Source organism: Stigmatopora nigra, chromosome 5 (genome assembly GCF_051989575.1).
Source record: "Stigmatopora nigra isolate UIUO_SnigA chromosome 5, RoL_Snig_1.1, whole genome shotgun sequence".
NCBI lineage: Eukaryota > Metazoa > Chordata > Actinopteri > Syngnathiformes > Syngnathidae > Stigmatopora > Stigmatopora nigra.
In genome coordinates, this window is record NC_135512.1 from 6,357,824 (window position 1) to 6,374,642 (window position 16,819).

Below are 16,819 nucleotides of genomic sequence, written 5' to 3' on the forward strand. Positions count from 1 at the left end.
TTGGCGTTTTGGCTTAATCGATTCCTAAAAGAATATACCTGTAGCGTTATAAAAACGCACTAAAGCCAGTAAATAGCTCTCCACCTTACGTGTGTGTCTGCAAACCGTCCATCGGCAGTCAAAGGGCGAGCGACTGCGCATGTGCATAATTTAAACTCTGCGTCATCAATAGGTAGAATCACGCCCATACTGTCCCGCCATATTGAATGTGTAAAAATGCGTAAAAGATGCTTACCCAGTGTCCATGTTTTGAAGAACATATAGTATTGTATTTGAAATCCAGTGGTCTTCATTTAGTATTTTTCAGGAGAGAAATTTGCTAATATTTTTGCTATCTTCTGTCAGACGTGCATTCTTAAATATTTATTTAGGAAAGACACGTACACATGGAACTTGTATATGTAACAATTTTTTAGATTTCCGAAAAGATTGCTTTAATATTGTCCATTTTAAAGGTTCTAATGCGTTCATTGTGATTATACAGGAGAGTAATATGCCATATACTTTAGTGTCAAACTAAATGAATTGATGTATGTATATAAAGTATGTTATTTCAATTCCAGCCCAACAAAATATCATTTTTTTCCTACATGTAAGATACATGGCTAAACAAACCACCAAAATCTTTTTTCCACACTTGAGTGAAAAAATAAAACTATACAGATAACACTTTGAAACCCCAACCATTAACAATTTGGACAAAAACTTGTAAAGAGTTAGCGTTAAGAACACTTCAAATCATGGAAGTTGAATAGGCACATATAAAGAGTTGTTGTTTGGATAGTCTCAAGGCAAGATCATCATAATTCTTCACATGGAAAAATAGGACAGATATTATATTATATATATATTAATTATGTATCATTAAAATATTAGATACACATACATATGTCATATTTTAATGATACAGAATCAAAAAATATTTTATATTTATCTTGTCTATATATCCATCTCTAAATATTATATTTTAATTTATATTAAGTTGTCACAGTCTCTGTCAACATCATAGCACTTAAATGCCATGATTCCATGTGATTAATTAGGTACGATGTAAACGGCTTCAGCTCATTCAGAATTCATTTTCACAATGAAAACACATGTGACATAATGTATGGCTCTAATGGTTGGGGTTATTAGAAAATGTTATCGGTAGTTTTGCATAAATCACAATCCAAAAATTCCTAACAATATAGCTGCAATGCACTAATCAGTTCCTTAGTTAGCTTTTGATTCATGAATGTTTCCCTTCAGTAGTTGCTCATTCTAACCATAGCATTTTACAGTGTGTATATAGATGTATGTATATGCGCTTTTACTGCTATGAGATTTAATTGATATGCTGATAAATTACTGTGAATAAAAGAAAACAGGCTCACGTTCATGCATACCAACTTAATGTCCATGTCTGGCATGCGATTAAGCTCGTCTTGTTCCTCAGGAGCATGCGCTATGATAGTTTACCTGAGAGGTATCAACAAGTTGCTTTCTAACCGACACTCAATGCAATACATTATGCCATTCAACATTTCTTTTAAAAAAATAACATCTTCATTTCAAGCTAAAACAGCAAAGGCCCACAAATCTTGATCAGAAAACTAGATAGGATTTTTTTTTGTTGAAAAAGGGACATCATCGTTTCATTTTTGAGCCGCCTCTCCATTTGTCTTTCTAAACAACTGTCATACGTTTATTAGAATTAAAAGAAAGGTGCGGGGAGGCTCGTATTGGCTACTTTACGGGTAACTGGCAATGTCAGCATGTAGGACACAGTGGGGGGGGGGGGGGGGGGGCTGCTAAAACACACAGATGTGCTGGACAGCTGGGAAACAGAAGCACAAAAGACTCATCCAAAGCCTCACGGACATTTTTATGTGGCTGCATTTAAAGAAGAGAAAATTGAAATAACAAGGACAGCGGGGAGAAATGTCAATGAGAAAATGTTGGGAGGCCATAAAACATTGTGGTGGGTTTCACCTGACCCTTGCTTTATGGCTACACAAATGGCAGACAAACTGTGTGTATATTCTGACTTTGTATGATTGTAAAATGCTGAGTGGAACATTTTGAAATGAGCAAATTAGTCAATCAAGTATGGAAGACGATGGCTTTAGTCGCTCAAAATTTGATTCACTTTAACGTGTTATTTCTTTTGGACTACTATAACCAACTCTATGAACAAAATTCTGTTGTCTGTTGTGATATGATTGGTTTTCATGGTTGAAGTTTGTTGTGGAAGAAACCATCAAATACTGTACATTTGTGGATTACTTTTTTCCCCCACTATACATATGTAGTTTGAAGTACAATGAATTTACTTTTACTTCTTCAATGTCGAGCAATGGCCTTAGCAAAAATTGCTTATCATAAGGTGAATATTACTGATCTTTCTCCATGTCGCTTTGCTGAATTGTTGTAATTGACAATATGAGCCCTTTTAAACAGGCGTCCTATTTTATCACTACTTTTTCACTACTGTTTTCCTCATGCTGCCTTGCTCTAGTTTTCTTCTGAAAGGCTCGTCGTTATTTAAACGCTGCTTTGTAATTGAAAATGAATGTCTCACACTGGGCTCTGGCTTGACTTGATAGCATTCATGGCCCGTTTTTTTAAGGTCCACAGAACATAAAACGTGACCTTTGCATAGGATCAGAACGGCCCCCACCAGCGCAATCTTCATACTGGCAGAGCCACAGCCAGGCCTGTTAAAAAGTCAGTTGCTGAGCTAACCGTAAAATCCCGCAGGTGAGCTATCATTTACTCGGTTTCACTGAAAAGTGATGGCTTATTGACTTGACCCTGTGACTTTCAGACAATAACCCCAATAGAAGACACACATTTTAGATCAATTATATAACTTTGAGCATGTTTTTGAGACCAAACTCTTGACTAAATTGCTTTTCTTCATAGGTAACACACTTTTTCTATGAGCGTGGCATCTCAAACTTTAAACAGAGCTGCACTACTTTTGGTACAAATGTTAGCTTTGATGGTTTCTGCTTAAAAAATGTGATGTTCTTGCACAAACAATTTTAGTTCAAATGATGCCTGGCCACTCAGGCAATGTTTGAAGAGCTTACACATTGCAGAAAAGCAAAATGTATTTTCTTTAAATTTGTTGCCCACCTGCAAAAGTAGCATTCTTGGAACCCTCCAAGTCAGGGGTGGCCAAGTCCGGTTCTCGAGAGCCCCCATTCAGTCTGTTCTCCATATCTCTCTCCTCTAAGCACCCCTGAATCAACTCATCAGCAAGTCGTCCTGAAGCTTCATACCGATCCCAATATTTTGATTCAGGTGTGTTGGTAGAGGGAGACATAGAAAACAGACTGGATAGGGTTCTCGAGGACCGGACTTGGTTACCCCTGCTCAGAATGAACAAAACAAGTACCCAACTGGGACTGAGTGGAAAAAAAATAGAAATAAAATGACATAAAATAAATGGCTCAGAAATATTTCCAGTTCAGAAGACATATTTGAACCAACCAGAACAAGTGAAACCAGGTTAGTCATGTAGTATAACAGGGTGCAATGCCTTCTAGTTTTTGTGTTGCCATAAAAATAGTATGACCACATTTTGTTTGGCATGCATTTGAATAAGGCTTACACAACCTGGCCTACACGTTCCAGTTAAGATGGACGAGGTTAGAGGTTTGTCTCAAGGGCAATAAGGAAACTTCTGAAGTCATGCGGGAACATCATCCGAGCCAGGAAGAGTCAGGTGAATTTCAGGTAATCCGCTGCATTTGTTTTCACTCGACAGCTGCATCAGATCATGAATATTTTGGAGTAATTGAGTTGGGAAAGCGTTGTTTTCCCAAAACATCTTGGGTTGTGTGCAAACAGCAAACTGTACATGACGTTCCCTTGGTGAGATCTTGCGCTTCAGCTCTGTTCCAATGAGAGAGCCTGTTTTTAATTGATGTATTCTCTAAGGCATGGCTTGTACAATCTTCGCTCGTCCTTGTGCTCTTCGGGGTACTCGCAAATTGCAGTGCAAATCCGTCAGGAAGCAGTCGCTTGAAAGAACCTGTCCTCACAACTGCTCCAAGGTAGCCGAGTGGAGGACGTGCATTAATAAAAACAGGTTGCGTAACATCCAGTGCATTCTCACGTGTCCACTATTAGATCCTGGCAAGCACTGGCTTCCAATTCCTTAAATGTCTAAGTTAAAGGCTTTCATGAGAAGATCCAAGTCGCCAATGTTTGCAGCCTGGAAGAGTTCGGGTTGGTCCATCATGGACAAAGCTATCCTGAGAGCGGCCCAGATGTTTCCAGACATGACCTGGTGGGATTGCTGCCGACTTCGGCTTTTCCGCTGAAGGCTGAGGGCTGTTAAAAAGTTCCTTGCCGCCTCCCTGGGGAAACAAACACAATCTCTAATGTTCAAGTAGTTGGTCGTCAACTGTTGTCAATGGTGAAGAAAAAACACCTGTCACTGCCAGGCCATCCCAGTTGAAACTGAAAACGTTTTTTGGACTACTTTGCCTTCACCAATAGAGATGGATTCTCACTGATCCCTTACATTCATTGAAAAGATGGTATTTCAATGACATTTTCTGTTTCAACTTGATTTTGTCTATCTTGAGTCATTAACCCTAAACCTAACCCCAACCCTAGTCATTATTCGGTTTAGTTCTTAACCGAGAATGGGGATTTTATTGCATTTTGTCCCGTTTTGGCCCAAAAATGTGAAGGTTTACTTTCCCTTTAAGGTCAATCCTAGAATCAAATGGAAAAACTGACCAATTCCACTTGACATTGCCGTTCATATTGTTTTTGTTTTGTTTTGTTGCTCAGTAATTATTAGGAATTTGTTTCCAATAACATTTCTGGGACACAATCTTCAACTTTAGAACACTATGTCATATCTGTCATGTATATTTCTGACTGCTTGTTTTTTTTTTTATTAAAGCTTTTTGATTCATTTTTTTTATAACAGTGAAAAAAAATCATACATATTGCTGCCATTTCTTCTATTTTTGTTATTGAGCTGGACCTACAGCTGTTGAGCCTCCGATTTAATAAGAACAAGGCAGACCTGAGCATATAGTTGCGTGTGGTCACATTTCATTAGTTTTATAGGAATTGTCTGGCAGTGACGAAAACTTGCATGTCTCTCCAAGGATTCAACTTTGTCTCCCTCCAACTTGTTTCTTAATTCCAACCCCAAAGCAATTGCACTCCCTCACCTGTGTGCTCCGAGGTTAATGCAGCTAATTCCCAGGTTGTATCGGGACCTGATAAATCCCGGCTGTAGCTCCAAAGCTCGCGTGTACGCTTCTACCGCCTCCTCGCTCCGGTCACCGTTTGCCAGAGTGGCCCCTAGTCGGTTCCACAGCAAATAATCCTGAGAAAAATAGAGATGGATCTGAATTATCCCCCCAAAAAATGCACTCCATTTTTACTGTGAAAAACGCTAAAATGGCAGAGTCAGCTACCTGCTAAACTAACAAGGGTAATTTAAGGAGTTACATCACTCAGGGTGTCCTTGTGCTTGTTGGCCACCTGCAGGTACACATACACATGCTCGTAGAGGTCATGGTCTACGACAGTATGGGGGGCTTTTATCTAAGGTTGAGCCTTGCAGCGGGGATATAATTATCTGCGCCTTTGTGTTCAGAGATAGTTTTTCCAGCAGGGGAGGGGCTGAAAATTACCAAGTCAGATTTGCGAAGGTGGATTTAGCAGTGAGTAATGTTCATCTCGACCTGGGACATAGCGGGGGAGGACAGATGCTGATTTGCATGAAGGCGATGCAGAGACACCCAAAAACCTTTGGGTGCCTTGATGCATATCGATGTTTTCGTGTTGTTTTTGTTTGCGTGGCTGAGCACAGGGCTCAAGTTAAATTCACTCCAAAAAAAATCGTTACAGCAGATTATTAAGGCTAGGAATTTCAACTCAAAAGAGCTCTAACATTTTTGTGACTGCACATTCTATGACTTTTCAATTCTATATTCTATAGTCATGCAGAGGGGGCAGTTTGGATTTTTTTTCTTGATTAAAGGGGGCTGTCGGGCATAACTGGGCGTGCGCTTAACAGAAAGAAAATGCAAATGATATCACACATTTAGCCACCCACTACATATTTTCCACACGGCTTATTCTGTTCAGAGCCATGAAAGAACCCAGCAGTACCCTCATTATTTTCTAGTACACCTAAATGATCTATTTTAGTAGCTGACCATAATCTATATTGGATGAAAAAGGTTAGAGCATGCTTATGTACGCTATCATCACAATTTTATATCGCGTCAATGACAACCTTGTAAGATGACTTTGACTTTTAACGCGATGACCTGTTTTCTTTTAAACTGTGACATTAAACAATGAAATGTTTCACAATACAATGTATTTTCAGCAAGTAATTGTATTAACGTTCCGTATTGCTTTACTTGAATGATAATTTGTGCTATTTCTGCGCTTGATGATATCTCAACCTTTGTTTAAAAATTCAGTTTGATGTTGTAGAACGAAGATAACAAGAATATGACTAGTAAAGTGCGCATCTGTCTTAATGCTTTAGTTGTGTTTGAAGGTCTTTTGAATAAAATAATATCTGCCTCTGTTTTACCAAAAGTCTCTATTGGAATATTTCATACCAAAGTGGAAGTATTTAGTCCATTTTTTCATGCTTCAACAGCGCCAAGCTTGATGATGTCACCTTTGAACTACTACTTGTAAAATTAAAAATACTAATTTACTCATCTACAAATGTAGGTAGTCTGTAGATGTTGATTATTAGTATAATAATGACCTTTTTGCAGTTTCATGTACAAATTTCTGTCTTTCCTTGACTATGTAGAATAGCCATACCTCAGGTCGCACCGACAAGGCCGTATTGAAAGCCTCCACCGCTTTGTTGAACTCTCCGCTGAGGTTGTAAAGCACCCCGAGACCCGTCAGCAGGTCCGGGTCGACGCTGTCCGAATTGTGCTGGACTGCTTCCAGGAAAAGTTCCTTGACCTCAGGTAACATGGCACTGTGGAACATTTCAGAGGAAGATTAGTGTTGCCAAATGAGAGGGGAAAACAATTGATTGCACATATTCAGCTGAAAGTCATTTTTTCCCCCATGTGGTCAGGCACATTACAAGTATACACGGAAGATGGTAGTGAAAGATAGAGTGGATAATTGCAAAGAGCTGTTAACCAGCAGGCTTATTTGAGGCGGATGGAGGGAAAAAAGTAGAAAGAATGGAATAGAATTGGGAAGATCCAACATGGATTAGCGGGAACATCACAGTAATTGGGATGTACCTGTATCTCTTCACTTTGACGAGCTGATTAATGATTTGATAGAGGGTTTCTTTTCCTCGAACAAAGAATTAAGCCTTTTGTATCTGATGTTCAAAGAGGAAAATCTCTATTTTAGAAGGTTTAAGATAGGAAGGAGCCTTTTCTCCTCAAGCAAGAATTGCGAGTGGTTGAGGGAGAAAAGAATGAATGACCTGGCTGTCAAGATAGCGAAAGAATGCCAGCACCAGCCGTGGTTCTCGGAGCTTGAGCCTTGACACACTCACTGAATGTCAGAGCAAAATTAAAGAGCATGTTCAACACGATAAAAATGTGCTGTGACAATATGATCCGTTGCTCAAGAGTTTTGGATGATGTATTTTTTGCAGGTTTCCACTTGTGATTTAACAATCATATTTTCACAATATGTGGGCATTTTAATGGTCTTACTGGTCTCTTTAATGTTTAAAATATTGAATTAAAAAAAAGTTCAATTATTCTTAAGTATGCAGTTCAATTACTGCATTGCTGATATTTATGATGATTTATTAAAAAATCCTGTTCAGATGCTTGGACATTGTTGGGTTTGCAAAATGATACATTTATTTTTATTTTTTTAAATGGTGGAACTATCTATTTAAGATGAAATTGAGAAGGTAGAGGAGACATAAAAACAGAAAATGGGGAATAGGAATACTATTAAGCAATTCAAGAGAATCATAAGTGAATATACGTATACAGTATATATGCTACATGGCTATTAATAGCATTACTACATCGTCAGCAACCATTTGGTCCATTACCTCTCATGCCTTCCCATGTTTGGTGCACAGGACAACCTGCGTTGGGAGTTTGGGGATCCCACAAGGTGATTTTTGCCCTTCAGCAGCTGTTTGTACTTGGGATTGTGTCTAAACCAGCGAAGGAGAGCCTCGCACGCCTCATAACGCATGCCCGTGTTGGTCAGGCTCACCGCCACGGCCATTAGAGCCGGCAGATTGTTGGGGTGGAGCTCCAAGCACCTGAATGAAGACAGCGAGAGAGAGAGAGAGAGTGAGGTTGCGTGCTGGATTATATTCTGTATTTCTTGCCCTTGGATTAGCGTGCATAGAAAGTGTTGTTGTTGCTGTTGTTGTTGTTGTTGTCACACAGATCAAGCAGAGTTCTTTTGGATGAACATCTTGGCTTAGTTTCAAGACGAAAAGGGGCCAAAAGCAAGGTTTATCTTGATAAACTCATGGGCCAAACTCTTAATCTCTGGTAATCCCTAAATAAATTATTTCACTCCAGTGTATCTCAAGTGAGAGTTACATAAATTAAAGTCCTTTGGCTTTGAATACAGGAAGAAAAGAAACAAATCTAAAGTGCTCACATTAGTTATATTATATGTTTACATTTGCAGGCACAAAAAGAATAACAATAAAATGCGGAAGATCCAAATTGTTCCCAGTTTGGCTTCAACAGAACTAAAGCCAGGTAAAACATCTCATCTCACTTCATACTAAAACATTGTGCGCACAGATGGCTGTTGTTGCATAACAAAAAGACATTGTGGACTCAAGCACCTCATATTTGACTGGTAACTGTCTGGGTGATTAAGTGGGGAAACAAATGGTCTCTCTAGTAATCACACTTATTTGGAAAAGCAATGATTGATTTTTGGGCTTACTTTCAATTTCACAGAAACGGAATCAAACAATTTTACTTTTTGGGAATTGTGGTCTCTTGTTGATTGGTCTGGCCTACATAAAGAGGCAATTTATATTAAATTGCCTCTTTATACTTTGTTTGTTTGGTTCACTTTGCTTCACAAATAAAAACTTGATAAAAGGGAAGTCGTCATTTCTTGGATTTAACTGTGTATTTTGCCAGGATTCATTTGCGCCCCAATAAATGTCAGTTTTTTTTATTTTGTTTTGTTTTAACTTCCGTTTGTATATGACTTGAATTGGAATATTATTTATAATATTCCAAAAGTGCATTTGTACAATTAGGCTTTCTCCTACAATGGAAAGTTAGTGGGATGTTACAGTAGTAACATCACTGACAGTTTTGCCCCTCCCCACAACTAAAAAAATTGCAACCTTTGTTCATTTACCTCTGGAGAGAGACAATTGCAGCCTGCTCGTTTTCATTTTCGGCCTGTGTTGTCCCCAGAACTTGCCATGCCTGCAGAGAAGCGGCAATAATGAGACCATGTGAGGAAAAGCTGGACATCTCTGCAAGAGAATTCTCCTTCACAATAGACAGCCTATAGATATTCCTATATAGACTTTTTGCTCTCACAAATCTCTTGTTATTAGAATAGATTAGAACTTGATTTCATCCCGTATTTGGGAAATTTCTTGGTTGCAGTAGTAAGACAGATACAAGACACAGAAGACATTGTAGAGCTAGGTCAAAAAAACTGGAGCCACACACAGGAAGTCCACAAGGTGGGGACTTTCTGCAGACTGAGACTAAGGTTATGTAGATTGTATGTTAAAAAAAGTATAATTAAATAAAACAATGTAAAAACATTTGAATTAAAGTATGAAGTACAAAGTAAAGTAAAAGGAATGTATCAGCAAGTTCCTGGAATAAGCCTAAGAGGGCAAAATCTAAATCCATCATGAGAGAATATTAAATCACTTTTGTGTTTTGTCTCTGTAAAACCTCATTTTAAAACCTGTTAATGCTATAGCTAATCTCTATTGAATGCCTTTTTTTTGGCCCTGTTCTCTTAAATAAACGGAGAAATAATTTTTCAGAGCTTTCCTGATGGAGGAAACGCAACCACAAAGAGCCTCAGGTGAATTTTGGAATCGTATTAGTTCCATACACCAAGGGATTATCCTTTCCCTGCAGAAATTGGCACATTTCTGTATATTCCCGGGATACCAAAAAAAGCACTTGATGTGACTGGCTTTGCTCTTTCAACCTGCAAAGAGGTCACTCCAGACTAGGAAAAGGGGATGTTGGAATAAAATATAATGAACTGAGATTCCTCTTGGAAGTCAAATGGAAATTCCCATCAAGAGCACGAGCAAGCTAGGCCCTTTTGTTAGAGTAAACAAAAGAATTTCCGCACAATCAGGTCTGAGCCGAGTGCTCTGAGAAGCAAATCTGTCTCACACAGTTGGCGGTCACCAAGCCATACATTTTCAATAGTTTCCCTCAGCACGAATCTGCCATGATGGAGCGTTCTATTCTGACTTGCTATAGTCAAGTCGACCTATGTGATCTTGAAGAGTAAGCATATTTTGTAAAAAAAAAATGCATCTCACGTTGTGATGGGGTGGAAAACAAACCTGAGGACAGCACAGATACATGGCATTTCCATTTATTTGGCTTGGCACCTTCATCAATGCATTCACCTCTGAATCGTGAGGGTCCTGAAGGACAGCCGCTTCCAGCATAAGCACGGCATTTGGCAAGTCTCCTTCTCGAGACTTTTTCAGCCCTTCCTCAAACGCATTAGGCAAGTCCTTATAGGGATTATCTGTGTGGAAGTAGTAACCCTGTCAGCAAAAAAAAACAACACCGACAGAAAACAAGTTCAGTGGTGAGTGACGTCAACATCTCTCGGTAACAAAGCTACGGCAAAGAATCGATCGTTACCGCATGGCGTAAACCCTGGACTCGGCTCCCCTGGGGCTCCCCCCCACTCTTTAAATGTTAAACTTTGAATTTTCTAACGGTGATTACCCCAGCGTGTTTACGAACACTTCTGAGCAAGATGACTTTGAAAGAACATGCTTTGCGCGGGGATCAATCTGAAGGCCCGCAAGGCGTCTCACTTAAGACTTCCTTATAGGGGAAGGTCAGCTCAGGGGTTTTGAGCTCATATTTACTATTATTCATGCTATATATAGAATACTGAAGAAACCTTTCCTTGCTGTTTGGGAAAATTCATGTTTGAACTGCCTAACCGCTGCCAGACATTTGAAATTTCATTTTAAAATGTAGCAAATACAATTTTTTGCCCTGTTAAAGGCTCTTCGATACGCCAAAGGAAAGCATGAGATGAAGTATACAATATTTTATTCCCCTATTCTGTCCGTTATTCTTTGAAGCTTCCAATTTCAAATGTTCAATTGAACGTTGAGGTTTGCAGCAAGCAAGAGATCAAATAGATAGAGTTTTTCCCCAACATAACAATTTGCACATGAAAATCAAATTGTTTTTAATCATTTCTAAAAATAGCCATAAGATGAATTTTGTATGGGGTTGTGAGTACACACTCCCGTTTTGTAAGAATTGCATGGAATAATTAGAACTAGGAGTAATGGCGTATTTGGACTAGCTTTGAACTAAAGTTATTTTTATGAATTGTGTGCATGCTTTATTTCACACTTCATTATAACCATAAATGTTAACACTTTTGCATACTAAGTAGAGAATACATAGAAATATTCCAAGTTGAGGTTATTTGTTGCTTTTTTAATTACGTAGATTTAAAAAAAAAGGAACCAAAGTGTTCTTACTGTTATTGATTTGAGAGATACAGAATGATAATGTATTGTAGGTTGAGCCCCATTTTGAACAATTCTAAATGCCAGACAATATTGACCTTCTCATAAGGAGAGACCGTAGAGGGAATCTGGGCTTGTTCATTCTCCGTCAGCCAGTTTCGCCGAGCCAGTTCCTCCCACTCTGCCTGCATCTTATCCCAGAACTCTGTATCCGACTACAGGCGACAGAAACAAAGGGGCAGGAGTGGGAGGGGAGAATGAAGCAAGGGGGGGTTAATGAAATCAAGGAATGCAAGGAAACAGATTTGAATGAATGAATCGTGCACATTTTATGTCCATGTGACATTTGCATTTCACTTAGTAAACCACCTGCTGAAAGGTTATTTACTACAGATCAAATATTTATTAAAGATGGCCAGCCTTACCTGGAAGTTCCATTTTTCTGCATTTACAGAATAAATAAAGTATACTCTGACACCCTGTGTGTGTGAATGTGTGCCATCAGTCTGCAATAAAACTATTAATTTGTCTTTTCACAGGTCAAAGTTGAATGAAAGGTGTTGGCTTGCTTTTTCGGTGTGGCACGTTCATGTCAACATGGCTCGGGCATTTTTCAATTCATGACAGTTTCCGCGATTTGCGGCCAATTTGGGATGAATGAGCCAATCAGAGCAGAACAACAACCTCCTGCGCTACACTTAGGGGCGACTCCATTCTGGGCCAAAGTATTTTCTATGATTTGGGGGAGCGTGCGCGGCAAGCGTGTGGACCGACAATGACGACTGGATCAGGGCCGAGAACTCCTGTAAAAGACTGTGTCTGTGTCATAGGTCTTCTCATCTGCTCTCTTTGGAGGATACCAAATGACATGAGGCCATTGTGGCTCCTGAAAAGCAGCCAATACAGGTAATTGGCAGCTGCTGACATTCCAAACCAAATTGCCTCAAGGTGACTTTTCATGGCTGACACATAATATGAACTTATTGACGATACACCAATATTATAATTCTCTCTCTATATATATATATCCATCCAAATCACAAACTAGTCCAATATATATTCAATATTTAAACTGCTTCATTAAACTCCATTTAAAGTATAAATGAGCTGACTTCCAAAATGCCAGAAAGTACTGTAGTATGAAATGGTACAGTGTAGTAAAATTGTTCTTTCCTTATTACATAATACTGGGTTTGTCAGTTCAATTATGTGAAACAAGGCAAGTTAATTTACATTTCCATGTAGCACTGAAGTGTATTGAATACCCATGTTGTTCAGAATGAACGGTAAGAAGCAGAATGTAGTATGTTATAAAAATGAATGGGCTACACCATGAATACATGTTGACAACAGAAAACGAAGGCAATGTCAACAGAGCTGAGGCAAAACCAAACAAATGTTTGCCTCAAGGGTACTTTGCCAGTCATTCATGGCATCCCAAACTGCTGCACATACACGTTGATTATTAATCTTTGCTAGAGTAACAAGCATGCAGTACATGAGTACTATGTGCGACTTGTATCTTGATCTCAAAGGTGCAAAGCGTCATTTTTTTAAATTGATTTTTTTACATTTACAGACAAATTTAGAATGTCAATTGAAATGACCATTGCAATTATGAAAATCTATTCAAATGTACGTAAATGGAGTCTAGTATTAATCCTAGTACGGCTATACAAATCTACAGCAGTCTTTTGCGCGTGAATGTAACAATAAGCAGAACACTATGTTGCCCTAGTGACTAATTGTCCTTATCCTCTCCTGCAACATTTCGGTAGCTCAAATGAATCTACTCTATTCATTAATGTAGCTGTATATTGTTTTACTGGGGATTCAAAAGGCATTAATTACATTATTCCATGCTCTTCAAAGATATTTTATCGTATTCTATGGTGATCTTTTTTTAATTTAGCTGGTAAAGATGGTATATAATGCAGTGTTTAGCTTCATCCATTTATTTTAATAGAGCTTTTTCTCAATTATGTCGCAGAGGAGCTTCAGTATATGTATTCAAGATGAATCTGAAGCACACATTTTATCAGTCAATTAGCACTTTCCCTGCCATTGGTAAGGACAGACGTCCAATCCGTTTAAATTTGGGCGGGTGGCAGTAAGTGCAAAGCATATACACTAGACCAAAAGGCAGTCCTAGTCAAATTTAATAGCTTCAATTAATTTTTAAGATCAGTGTAGGAATCTAGAGCCCTTAGGATTATTGAATTTACATTGCTCATTGACTATACATTTACTGGCAAGATGTCAGAACATTTTCAATGGAATCCATTGTTCCGCTAAAAGCTCTGCAGGCCTGAGAACATGCCATAGAAAAAAAGAAAGCAATAAAAGGGGCTATCCATCTTGGCCCTACATCCCAAAAAGTTTCATTACTCATGAGTGACACATGGAACTTCACCATCGTCTCCCGAGGCGGCCGGGCTGGCCTGGCCTTTCAGTGCTAACAAGGCCCTGACAACTATGCCTTGGTCCACACGGCCAGTCAGACTTAAATAGAAAGGCGAAGACGCGATAAGGGGAAAACACACACTTAATGGCCAGTACAAACTGCCTCGGTTGTATTTTACCACACAATGCAATTACCAATGATGTGAATGTCGGTGATAACACATAGCTCAGCATGTGCAGTTTTCTGCTCTGTCGGCAGAAATACCAAGTAGCAATCTAGGGGAGCGTTTATCGTCAGGCAGTTTGTCAACAAAAGGTGACGTTACAATGTTTGAATTTGATTTGAATTGAACTTGGAGATTATAAACTACAGTGCGCAACTTGAAATACGACCAAACCATTAAGGTCAAACAAGTTGCTTGGTCAACTTTGCATGTCCACTTCTACTTTTTGTGATAAAATTGCAGAATGTGATTAATAATGTTAACAAATAATATGTTTCTATCCAGGCTGGCAGGTAAAATATGGGGGTCTTTTGTGAAAACTTGCCAATAAACAATAACCTTGTTGTTGTTGTTGTCCTTTTAACATCTATGTGATGCATCTGCCACTTACATTTCAAAATCCTACTACAAGATATATTTTGTGCAAAACCTAACAACCAAATTGCAATCAGACTTCACTTTTCTTGCTGTCGAATTGAGGGTAAAAGCATTGTTCATTCATCTTGTTTATTTCTATGTGGATTGAGAGCACAATCTGGCAAACAACTCTGCATCTCATAATAAGCAAGACCACACATTGTGCTGATCTTCTAAAAGATAATAGGTAATAATAGAGCGCACTCATCTTTAACCCAAAACAAGTGACAATTTATTCTGCATTACCCAAGTGAAGCATAACAACACAAAATGCCGAGAGTAATTGAAAGTGCCCTAATGTAGCATGAAGAGACACTAACGCATTGAGAAAATGTTACATCACCCGCTATTATTCATCAATTTCAAACCATTTCACCATTCCTCATTTCATCCTTCTATTTGGATCTGTCATGCCATGAAAGCTACATTTACTATAATCAGGGGCAATTTTATCAAATCGATGACATTGGGGAGAGCTTTTTCATCAGCTGTCTATGTGGCTCTTAACTTTTCTTACATTTCTGCTACATCTTAAAAAAAATCAAATGAAATAAGAAATTGACTACTTCCAAAATGGTATGTACCAAATGTATGCTCTTTACTTTACATTCCATCTTAGACTTAAAATAAACAACTTTTTTTCCCATAGAGATAGTTTCCTTTTTAAAAATAAAATGCATTTGATCGAACTTGTTCAAATTGGTTTTACCACTGCATTTTCTTTAGTTTATTCAATTTATTTAGAGTTTATTTTTCCCATGCATTAATTTGTTTTTCTTAAAGTGACCATTTAAACTAACTCCCAAAATTTGGCTATTTTTTTGGAGTAAAGGAAGTACTTGCACTGCCCAATCCAGTACAAAAAATAAACATGTAATTAATTAATCAGTAGAGTGAAAGGTTTTCACCATTAAAAAAAACTACTGTAAGACTCTTTCTTATGCAGCAGTTAACATTTTCCCAGTGCTCCTGAACGGCCCAAAATCCAGCTTTTATATTTGTTTCTAATTCATTTCTTTTTCTGTTGACACAACTGCTAGGCATTTGCAATACTTTTGACCCTTTAGGGAATGCAAGAACTAAAATGATCTGATTGTGGATATTGATGAAAACTGAAACCCAAAAAGGGTGGACCACTAGCATGCAGCTTTTCCCATAGTTGAAGTCTGCCTCACTCAAAGTCTGGAGATCCTGTTACCTACCAATCAATGATCCATGCCCCAGTGTTCTCTGCCTCTCTTCCTTTAAATATCTCCCACTCTAACATGGCCTCCAGCGGCTCTGACGACAAATATTGCGAGGGCTAAATGCTGACAGAATCTGTGACATCAGTGCTAATTTTAGGATGGAATCCCCCAAGTGGACAAGTGTGCTGCACTGCTACTTTCACTTTCGGACCATTTTTCCTGTCTCCTATCTCTATTATTTATTAACGCAGTATGCAACAGCATGTAGTCTTCAGTCAAGCAACTCAATAGTTCAAAGTTCACTGCCATTATTGGGGGAAAGTGTGGGCTTTGTATAGCAAATCTGGAAACAAAACAATGTGATCTAGCTGACCTTGTACTGGACATGGCATGGGTCGGCAAGGGTCGCAAAGATTAGTAGACGCTCACGAATGGTCAAGCTGGCTACTAGTTGCCCGTACTTTGTTTAAACTCAATGACTGCCACCTTAAAACCAAATCGATGTCTATTGCTATGAATGGCAACAAATGAAACAAAGTGCTGGCAACCTTTGATACAGTGGAAAAAAAAGTTTGAAACAATAATCCATAAAAACTCATTACTGAACAGGAATGTTATTAAAAATGATGGAGCCATTAAACTTGAAAAAACTCCATGAGAACGCAAAACCTTCACCGTATCCAGTGAAGAGCTTTACTTTTCTAACCAGTGGTACGGAACACAAATGCATATTTTGTTGCTTCACAAGTGACAGGTGTTATGTAAACAAACTTCCATCAAAACAGTGACAGTCTACCTACCTCCACAGCAGCCTTGGCTCGCTCAAACTCCTCTTCTAGGGACTGATGTCTGGAGAGGAGGGCGCTGCCCCACCGCTGATCCTTGGTTAGACGAGCCTGTGA

General features: G+C 38.7%; 1 protein-coding gene across 5 annotated transcripts in view; it reads right to left on the reverse strand.

Annotated features, from left to right (window-relative positions):
- Positions 1-393: 393 nt before the first annotated feature.
- Positions 394-16,819, reverse strand: part of pex5la (peroxisomal biogenesis factor 5-like a) — a 53,742-nt gene continuing 37,316 nt past the window's right edge. For 3 of the 5 annotated variants that reach the window (XM_077717239.1, XM_077717236.1, XM_077717238.1), the window contains 8 exons: positions 16,718-16,813; positions 11,785-11,901; positions 10,589-10,732; positions 9,331-9,401; positions 8,036-8,254; positions 6,814-6,979; positions 5,187-5,344; positions 394-4,352 (listed from right to left, as the gene is read on the reverse strand). In XM_077717239.1, the coding sequence (XP_077573365.1) occupies positions 4,151-4,352; positions 5,187-5,344; positions 6,814-6,979; positions 8,036-8,254; positions 9,331-9,401; positions 10,589-10,732; positions 11,785-11,901; positions 16,718-16,813 (1,173 nt within the window). In that variant the 3' untranslated portion in view covers positions 394-4,150. The remainder of the gene's footprint in view (positions 4,353-5,186; positions 5,345-6,813; positions 6,980-8,035; positions 8,255-9,330; positions 9,402-10,588; positions 10,733-11,784; positions 11,902-16,717; positions 16,814-16,819) is intronic. The other 2 variants (XM_077717240.1, XM_077717241.1) reach the window with 1 other exon arrangement.